This window comes from Podarcis gaigeae (assembly GCF_964106915.1).
Source record: "Podarcis gaigeae genome assembly, chromosome: 12".
Classification (NCBI taxonomy): Eukaryota; Metazoa; Chordata; class Lepidosauria; order Squamata; family Lacertidae; genus Podarcis; species Podarcis gaigeae.
Window position 1 is genome coordinate 16571605 of NC_139688.1, and position 10733 is coordinate 16582337.

Here is a 10733-nt window from a genome sequence, read left to right on the forward strand (position 1 = left end):
ATGGCTATCTACGTCCAAAGCTGCCTTACACAGAGTTGCAGCCGTCCTCCATTTACCCCACTACCATCTGCAACGACTGGGAGGGGCTCTTCACGATCCCCAGCTCTGCAGGTGCCAAAGGGTTAAACCCAGAAGCTTCTGCTTGCAAATGATATATTTTGCTCCACCCTTGAACCAAGCAGGGCGGGCACATTATCAAGGTCAGCAATCGTCCCCAGATCTGAGCCAGACGTTAAGCGGAAAGTTTTGCAGAAGCTTCCCAGCACTGCGCTCTCATCAGTAAACAGACAAGAAGCATGTATTGATGGGGATCTTGGGAGCAGGGGCTACCTTGCCGACATCCCAAATGGGCTGTGCATCAAAATGGGGCTGCAGTTTGCATTTTTCCAAGGTCTCAATGCAACATGCAGAACTCAAACTGCTGCTTAAGGAAAGCGCTGGGTCTCTCAGTAAGTCGTATAAGGCTCCTTCCACATATGTGAACCAGTTCTACAGCAACTGAGATGCAGTTGAGGCCTGCAATAAAATGTTGCTGCATTTCCTCCTGTCTAAAGGGAGTTTAATGTTCCAGGAACATTCCAAGCAAGGCACTTCATTCTTACCCCTCCCTACCATGTTATTTTCCAACTGCAACTATACATTCAATATCTACAGAGCATGCTCAGTCCTGATTGGTGGCTTTTTTACCCTCTTAGTTTTCTTTTATTTTTGTTCTCGTGCAATGACACACACTGCCCCAACCATGCATTTACCTCCCCTCTCATTTCTCAGCAGCCTTGGTTTGGCTGCAGTCCTGCCGGCACTCTGCACTCGAGTTTGGAATTGGAAGGAGCGACAGGCATCATAGATTTCATCATATGAGTAAGTTGCCGTTTGCACGGGAAAAACGCAAGAGGCTGCTGGTTCCCGTTTGCTCACCTGTAAAGGCGTTCATGAACGTGGAGAGTGACCTGTTTAGCATTTTGAAGAAAGGATCACGGACAGGATACTTCTGCGAACCACAAAGCACAGTGTGTTCGAGGATATGGGGGACACCTGTACTGTCCATTGGAGTGGTACGGAATTGAACACTGTAAGGTGATCAGGAAAAGGTTGGAGAGGTTAAAATACGGAAGTAAAACATCACTGCACACATAAAAATAATTTGTTATTCCTATAATGCTGGACCCCAGATTTTCCCTCCTTTTAGTGGGAGCTGCATTCTCAGTGGCACCTTAAGAAGAAAGCAGTAGAAACTCAGAATTCTTATACTGACCTCTGACCTTCCAGGGACCTTCCACACAAATTGATGGCAGAGGGCCCTCTGACGCACCTAGGAGGGTCTCCGAACATACCTGCAAGCTCTAAACGGCACTCCCATAAATTCACGATTCTATCCCCATCCCTAGCGAGACTTGTCAAACTCTGATCCCAACGCACCTACCTGAAGAGATTGTTGGAATCCTCTCTTGCCACATGCAAATACTTGGCTCCCGTCTGATCATGGCTCAGGTTGACAGTAGTTAAGAATAACTCGGGTACAGCTGTCACCTACGGTGGGCAAGCACACACACATACACATTTATTTCAGTTAATACAAATGGCCACAATCGTTTTTATTATCGTTAAGCTATGTGACTCACACTAACAACGATCTCAGAAGCTGAACAATGCACAAAGAAATAAAGGCAAAGGTAAAGCTTCAGGGCCTCTCCAGTGAGCACAAGCTATTCTACCAAGTTGCCTGGGCACAATTCTTACAGAATGCAGGCAGTTATGCACCAAACAAAAAAAAGAAGAAAAGGTATAAGAGGGGTTAGACATTAAATAAGAGGCGTATGAAATAACGCACGGTGTGTAGAACGTGGATACAGATAATTTATTCTCCCTCTCATAACATTAGAGCCTGGAGTCACAGAATCAAAAATATGTAGGGACCATGAGGGTCATCTAGTCCAACCCACTGCAATGCAGGAACCTTTCATCCAACGTAGTGCTCAAACCCAGGACCTCAAGATTAAGAGTCTCATGCTCTACTGAGGGACGGAGCTATCCCTCCTATACCCAATGCTAGTAATTCTCAAGAGCAGGCACCCTGAAATCAATGGACTTAAGCAACCTCTCCATTGTGTTCAGCGGGTCCTACTCTGAAGAAGAAGAGGAGTTTGGATTTGATATCCCGCTTTATCACTACCCAAAGGAGTCTCAAAGCGGCTAACATTCTCCTTTCCCTTCCTCCCCCACAACAAACACTGAGGTGAGTGGGGCTGAGAGACTTCAGAGAAGTGTGACTGGCCCAAGGTCACCCAGCAGCTGCATGTGGAGGAGTGGAGATGCAAACCCGGTTCCCCAGATTATGAGTCTACTGCTCTTAACCACTACACCACACTGGCTCTCAGCAGCACCAGCATTGGTTATCGCCCAAAGCAGCCATATGGTAGGAATTTCAGGACAGACAAGAGGATGTGCTTCTGTCACACAGTGAACAGCTTGAACTACGAAATTTGCTCCCGCAAAATGCAGTCATGGCCACCAGCTTTAAAGGGAGATTACACGGGAAATATATGGAGGACGAGGCAATCCAGGGTTATATATCACCCCGACTAGCAGAACCCCCGTTGCTGGGGAACCTTGAGCAGGAGAATGCAACTGTTCTCATGCTATATTTGTGGGCTTAGTATGGGCACCTGGCTGGCCACTGTGAGAACAGAAGGCTGGACTAGATGGGTCTTTTAGTCTGACCCAGCAGGGCTCTCCTTATGCTTTTAGCTGTTTATAAACTGACTGGTTGTCAGCTGCAAAATGCAGCATGTGTGTTCCTCCGCCGAGAAGCTGATGCAGAGTTTTCAAGATATTTTTTTTACCGTTAGATCAGACCAAATGCACCCCAACTTTCTTGGGAGAAGAGAGCCAGAGCCCCGAGCGACCAGGAAGACCAGACAAGTACCTGGTTTACTGTGAATCCATGGATGCGATCTCCAGTTTTGTACTGCAGTGCCCTTTCGTTGGCAGAAGTACTCTTCCATCTCCAGAGTCTCTGATTAAATGGCCTGAAACTATATACACAAAAAGAGAGGGGAAGAGGAGAAAGCAAACAATGAGACTTCCTTTAAAAAAATAATAATTGGGGTGGGGAGCCCGGGCTCATGAGCCAATGCATCAAGTTAAGCAAATGTGTGAGCACAGGGCAGGTGGCACCCATTTATTCAGTTACATAATTAATACAGCTTAGACTAATTAGGGCACAGGAAAATGGAAGGGGGGAGTGCTAGGAGCCAAATCCTGCAATAAGTACCTATAATTCAGAAGCTAAATTCCAGGAATGTGAAATCTATAAGAAAGCTGGTGTTTAGGGCCACACTAGTAGGGTACCTTAGTAAACAAGACTTTTAAAACTCCCAATTTTGGAGGAGTAAAAGGGAAGCTCCACTGTGCAGACACTTCCGCACAGCACAGCTCTAGCTAGTGGGAGAGTCAACATAGTTTTAAGAAGGTGAGGCCTAGCCTTCTTTAAAAACACCACTTAACAGGAATGGAGAGTATTGATTCAGGACTTAAGAGTCAGAGTTGGAAGGGGCTTTTCTAGAGAACATGGAGGTCCTCTACTCCAATGTAGGCTCTGCAGTATGAAATGCAACCACAAAATCCCTTGCCCAACCTCTGCTCAAAGTATCTGCAGGAAGGGAAAGCCCACTACCTCCCAAGACAGCCTCTTCCATTGCTGAACAGCCCCTTACCGCACATTTCTCCTATAAAGTTTAATTGAAATCTGCTTCCCTCGCACCTTCAGCCCATTTGTTCTAGGTCCTGGACTTTGAAAGCACCAGCAAACAGGTGAGACACAAGCGCAAATCCTTAACTATATCAATCTTAGCTCAGCCCAAGTGTTATAAGGCAAAGCATTCACAAATCAAACTATGCAATCCAGGCTACAGCATAAAACCATTAAAAGAGTCCTGCTGGATCACACCAAATCTTAGGATAGGGAAACCTGTGGTCTTCCGGTTCTTGGGACTACAACTCCCACCATCCTTGACTGTTTTGCTGGCTGGAGCTGATGGGAGCTGGGGGTTCACAAACATCTAGACAGCCACCCTTGATCCAGGTGCAATGTCCTGTTTCCCAAAGTGGAAAGTCAGAGGCCTCCATCCAGGAAGACAACACAGGCAACAGGCCTTGCAGCACTGTGGATTCCCAGCATTTGGTGTTTAGAGATAAACTAGCATGATGGCCAGAGTCAGAAAGTTGGGCTTCTCACCCCTAAATAAGACCACTGCTCCCAATACTTCACAAAACCCAGCCGCCAAGAATTCCAGGGAGAAATGGGGGATGTTTCACCAGTGGCTTCCACCCAACCCCCCACCCACAATTCCTCTTTTCTTTTATCAGTCCCCAACCAGCAGAGGAGGTAGGTGTGGCAGCGGGAGAGCCAGTTTAAACAGCCTCCTTCAGAAAAAGCATGTCAGAAAGCAAGCTTTCGTCCATCACATTTTCCAGAAAGGTTGCAGGTGGCCAAATACCTGAGCTACTAAAAACAACAAGTGCTGGAGTCAAAGACAACCATAAAAAGGGGGGGGGGGCTTTTCCCCAGATGCAGAAAGTGGAAGGCACTCTGCACATGTTCAGAGACTCCCTTTACATCTCACTCTCCAGTAAGAAACTCAAATAATAGAAAATGGGGGTTCTGGGCGTCGGTTCCCCAGGGGTTCCTCCTAACACCCCCCACCCACCCCAAGCAGTATGACTCATGGAAAAGGATGAGAGAAGCTACAGCCCAACCACTTCCAGGGAAGGCCCCACGGGATGAAACCCCGGCTCGGAATACGGGGCTTCATAAACGTGGGAGAAAGCTCAGAGGAGCCTCTGAGCACATGCAGAGTGTTTATTCGCCCCGCCCGGAGAAGCCCCCACCCCACGAGTCGACCAGCGGCGGATGCTGCTCACCGGCTGGGACTCGTCCGCGCCAGCCGCCGCCCCGCCGCGCAGAACCGGCCCCACATGGCGCAGCGCGACCTCCCCGGCGGCCACCGCGGAAGAGAACGGAAGAGGCGATCGCGCTGCCCCGGACGATCTCGCGGAGCGCATGCGCGGGACCTTTTCTCAGCGGGTACCAGACGGACGCTAGCTCCGCCCCTGGGGCGGGGCCTCTCCGGCGAGGGAGGGCTTTGGAGCTCCGCCCCTTTCCCTAGTGAGGCTGTTTCTCCGCCCGCTTCTCGCATCGCTCTTCTTCCCCGGGAAGGTTTGCGACGGGGCTGCCTGGCGCAGCCGGGCGATTCAGTTCCCCCTGCGCTTGCTGGGAGCTGCTCTATCTGCCCTCCCTTTAAAGGGAATTGGGAGTTGTAGTTCAGGGTGCTGGGAACTGTACTTTTCGGGGGGGGGGGGCAAAAGTACAGCTACTAAGATTCATTTGCGCTAGGCGGGTGCAGTGCCAAATTTACGTACAGTGGTACCTCGGGTTAAGAACTTAATTTCTTCTGGAGGTCCGTTCTTAACCTGAAACTGTTCTTAACCTGAAGCACCACTTTAGCCGCCGCGCCGCTGGAGCACGATTTCTGTTCTTATCCTGAAACACTATTTCTGGGTTAGCAGAGTCTGTAACCTGAAGCATATGTAACCTGAGGTACCACTGTATAAGCTAAACAAGCTATGGGGGATGCGGGTGGCGCTGTGGGTTAAACCACAGAGCCTAGGACTTGCCGATCAGAAGGTCGGCGGTTCGAACCCCCGCGACGGGGTGAGCTCCCGTTGCTCGGTCCCAGCTCCTGCCAACCTAGCAGTTCGAAAGCACGTCAAAGTGCAAGTAGATCAATAGGTACCGCTCCGGCAGGAAGGTGAACGGCATTTCCGTGCGCTGCTCTGGTTCGCCAGAAGTGGCTTAGTCATGCTGGCCACATGACCTGGAAGCTGTACACCAGCTCCCTCGGCCAATAAAGTGAGATGAGCGTCGCAACCCCAGAGTCGGTCATGACTGGACCTAATGGTCAGGGGTCCCTTTACCTTTAAGCAAGCTATAGCTTAGGGCCCCACTCTCTCGCCCCCCCCCAAGGAAAAAAACCCTGGATGTACATTTTTAAAATATAAGATAAAAAACAAATAAAATAAAGCCTACATACAGCAACAGTTTGTGTTGTGTAGGCTCCTATTTGTTATGTGCAAATGGCTCTGGATACCAATTAGGTCCATAAATTACCATATAGCACACAGTGGTGCCCCGCAAGACGAATGCTTCGCAAGACGAAAAACTCACTAGACGAAAGTGTTTTCCGTTTTTTGAGTCGTTCCGCAAGACGAATTTCCCTATGGGCTTGCTTCGCAAGACGAAACGTCTTGCGAGTTCTTGCAAGTTTGTTTTCTTTTTCTTAAAGCCGCTAAGCCGCTAATAGCCGTGCTTCGCAAGACGAAAAAACCGCAAGACGAAGAGACTCGCGGAATGGATTAATTTCGTCTTGCGAGGCTCCACTGTATATTCAACACAAAAAACAGCAACAATTTGTTGATGACAAAGGCTGGACATATAAAGGGCCCCATTACCTTCAGTAGCTTAGGGCCTCATCAAATCTAAACCTGGCCCTGGTTTCTAGGTTCATAGGATTGCAGCCTTATAGAATCATAGAATCTTAAGAGTTGGAAGGGACCCCAAGGGTCATCTAGTCCAACCCCCTGCAATGCAGGAATCTCAATTAAAGCATCCCTGACAGATGGCCACCCAACCTCTGTTTAAAAACCTCCAAGGAAGGAGAGTCTCTCATGGCAGTCTTTTTTTTTTTTTTAGTTATTATTAATTTATTTAACATAATTATTACAAAATATAAGCAAAATATTGCAAATACATACATATATATTTCAGATAAGTACACATAGATAAAAAGAACAAAAGAGAAAAATGGAAGAAAAGAAAAAGAGAAAATAAAGATAAAAAGAAGTCTATTCCACTGCTGAACTGCTCTTGCTGCCAGAAAGTTTCCCCCCGAATGTTTAGTAAGAACCACCTTTCTTGCAACATGAAGAATATATCTTTTTAATAACGTTATAAAGGCCAGTGTAGATCCAGCCCAGGTGAGGTTCAGCAAAATGTATCCTGATTTGCAAAGAAGCCGAATCATCTGAGGCGACGCTCCGGTTGCTCAAGTTTATTTTAATTAGATTGCAAAGTGTGTCCTTTGACGCAACAAACGGAAAGCTTATTGCAAAATAAAATAAAATAAAAATAAGATTGGTTGCCAACCACAGAACGGATTCCTCCAAACAGCAAAGGCTGGCGTAACTGCAAAGCAGGAAGGCCTTGATGCTTCTGCTCTTAAGTGGGCAGCTGGTAGGTCGGCGTAGGTCATTCTTCCTCTAAATCATCTCCCAAGTAGGAAATGTGCCCCCTGAAACCTCAAGACTCGCAAAGAGCTTGTCAGCATAATAATAACTTGGGGGAAAAAATAAGCTTAACCACAGTCAATGGATTGAAGCTCTGAATGAACATGTCCAGAATGCATGAATATTCTTGTTTCATCTTCATCGCGATACCCAAATGAAGGGAATGATATCACGTACACCGGTGCAGAATGAGGTTCATTATGTTCTGCAACATGTCTTTCCTACCTTCCACTGAAGCAGAGGATTCTCTTTCATCTCCGCTCCTAATGAAGACCTGCTACCTCTCGCTGCTTAATTATTAAAGGCACAGACTACTGAGGAGATATTCTGTCAGATTCTTGGCTGGATTGGTAAATGGGGAGGGGGGAATTTTAATTATTATTTCTGATCCATCTGGAAGTTAAGCTGGAGGAGTAGATGGGAAGGGGCAAGGGCTCAAGGATCTCTTCTCTGCATTATATATATATATATATATGCAAAAAACGCAGTGCTACTGCCTGACTGCACAGCCCTATACACGGGGAAGTGATGTAGCTCTGTGGTAGAACATCTGTGTTGCAGGCAGAAGGACCCAGGTTCAATCCTTGATGTCTCCAGGTAGGGATGGGAGAGATTCTCCTATGTCTACTTACTGGTATGGCCACATCCGCACCATATATTTAAAGTGCACTCACTCCCACTTACGGCAGAGGACGAGATGGTTGGATAGTGTTTTCGAGGTTACCAGCATTAGTTTGACCAAACTGCGGGAGGCAGTGGAGGACAGAGGTGCCTGGCGTTCTCTGGTCCATGGGGTCACGAAGAGTCGGACACGACTAAACGACTAAACAACAACAACAACACTCCCACTTGGAGATTCAAGTCCTCTCTCTGGCACCTGGAGGGTGTCAGGCAAATCTGGACTTCTTAGTTGACCCTGTTACAGGAAAAATCCGAGGGCTCCCTTGGACAAAACAAAGACACCAACCAGGATAACTTGGAGCAAAACAGCAGCCTGTAGGCTTGGCCTTTATTGAACTGTTGCAACAGGGTGTTCCCCTCACTTGCAGGAGAGAGGAAAGACCCAGAAGAATAGTGTGCAAGGTCTTATAAAAACTTTTGAAATTCCCCTCCTCTAGATCAAGCCCACCCCCAGAAACATCATGCATACATTACAGAAAGGAGGGGTTGAGGGAGGAGTTGTGGTGGTAACATCATGCATACATTACAGAAAGGAGGGGTTGAGGGAGGAGTTGGTGGTAACCTGAGTGTCTTGTCACCTGGCTGGTTCCTCCCTCCCCCCTCCCCATGAGTCACTTCCAGGAGACAAAGGGGAGTTTGCAGTTTCCTGCCCCCAGAGGGAAGATCTGATCATTGTCCTTTGTTTCAGTCCATGCTGAATCCACTCCCATATGCAAGTTCTTTGTGATCTTGATTGTCTTCTGTCTGGGATCATCAGGGTTGGCATGGGCAGGGCTCCTGTGGATGTGCTGAGACGGTGAAGGGATTATGGCTGACCAGGACTAAGCCACCCCCCTTTGTTAGTTCTTGTCATATGGAGTAAAATAAAAATGGAACAGTGCAAATCCGATGTATGGTTGATTTTCTATGAATTTATAACAGAAATGTGGTGTATGTAGTGTGTGTGTGTGTGTGTGTGTGTGTGTGTGTGAAGTTTATACAAACAGAATGATTGGGGTGGGGGGTGGGGTTCCTGCTACAACCCCAAGCTCAGCATGAGTCAATAGTGTGAAGCTGCAACAGCAGCAACAAAAAGTCTAGTGCTGTTCTAGGCTGCAGCAATAGAAGTCTAATGTCCAGATCAAGGGAAGTAACAGTACCACTCTATTCTGCCTTGGTTGGACCACAACTGGAGTACCATGTCCAGTTCAGGGCACCAAAATTTAAGGAGGATATAGACAAGCTGGGACATGTGCAGAGGAGGGCAACCAAAATGGTCAAGGGTCTGGAATCCCAGCCTTGTGAAGAAAGGATGAAGGAACTGAGTACAGTGGTACCTCAGGCTAAAGACGCTTTAGGTTACAGACGCTTCAGGTTACAGACTCCGCTAACCCAGAAATAGTACCTCAGGTTAAGAACTTTGCTTCAGGATGAGAACAGAAATTGCGCAGCAGCAACGGTAGTGGGAGGCCCCATTAACTAAAGTGGTACCTCAGATTAAGAACACTTTCATGTTAAGAACGGACCTCCAGAACGAATTAAGTTCTTAACCTGAGGTACCACTGTATGTTTAACTTGGAAAAGAGGCAACTGAGAGGAGATACAAGGTGTGACCGGAAAGTTCAGTGAAGGGTCACAGAAATTGGACAGCGAGAAATATTCGGACATACATATCTTAAAGGCCTTCAAAGTAGGCACCTTCTGATACAATGCACCGTTGACAACGTTTGTAGAACTGTTGGAAACTTCTGGAGAAGTCCTCTTTTTGTACTGCTTTCAGTTCCCTCATCACAGCAGCTTGAACGTGTGAAATGTTGGGAAATCTGTGCCCTTTCAGTGCAGATTTCAGTTTTGGAAAAAGAAAGAAATCTGGTGGGGCCAGATCGGGAGAATATGGAGGGTGGGACAACTCATTAACCTCAGTAACGATTTCACGTGGAATATGCAATTCTTCCACCACCATTCGGACGGACAAACACCAATTTTGCAATAACTCACAAACTCTGTTGACACTTGCCACCATTTTGCTCATCAACTGTCTGCCAGACTGAGGGCCATCTTTGATGGTTTGCCACTCTTCATGGAAAAGCTTAAAGCACTCATACGCTGTCTTTTGAGTTATAGCTTCATCTCCGTACACAACTGTGAGCATTTTGTGGGTTTTTGATGCCGATTGTATGTGCAAATATTTCTCGCTGTCCAATTCCTGTGACCATTCACCGAACTTTCCGGCCACACCTTGTATCTTCAAATATCTCAAGGACAATGGAAGATGGAGCAAGCTTGTTTTCTCCTGCTCTGGAGGCTAGGACCTAAAAAACCAATGGATTCAAGTTCCAAGAAAGGAGATTCCAACCAAACATCAAGAAGAACTTTCTGACAGTAAGAGCTATTCAGCAGTGGAACAGACTCCTATGAGAGGTTGTGAACTCTCGTGGAGGTGTTTAAACACAGGCTGAATGGCCACCTATCATGTATGAGCGAACTGAGATTCCTGCCTTCCAGGGATTTGGACTAGATTACCTCTGGGGTCTCTTCCAACTCTGCAATTCTGTGATTCTTTGATAGGTCAGCCCTGAAGGTCAGGCAACCCTGGTCTTTATTGTTGTATTTTCTCAGGACTGAAAAAAGAGAGTCATGAAACAGATGTGCCTCTGCAGCATTTTTGACATTAGATCTCCTTTAATCATTTTCTACTAATGAGGTCATGTCCTTTGATCTATGGTTTC

General features: G+C 47.1%; 1 protein-coding gene across 1 annotated transcript in view; it reads right to left on the reverse strand.

The window, feature by feature from the left end:
* The window catches only part of PITRM1 (pitrilysin metallopeptidase 1), a 31024-nt gene extending 25955 nt beyond the window's left edge, over window positions 1-5069 (reverse strand). The window contains exons 1-4 of the mRNA XM_083704706.1: window positions 4924-5069; window positions 2927-3035; window positions 1424-1530; window positions 919-1070 (exon numbers count right to left, since the gene is read on the reverse strand). Of these exons, the coding sequence (XP_083560832.1) occupies window positions 919-1070; window positions 1424-1530; window positions 2927-3035; window positions 4924-4979 (424 nt within the window). The 5' untranslated portion in view covers window positions 4980-5069. The remainder of the gene's footprint in view (window positions 1-918; window positions 1071-1423; window positions 1531-2926; window positions 3036-4923) is intronic.
* Window positions 5070-10733: the final 5664 nt, after the last annotated feature.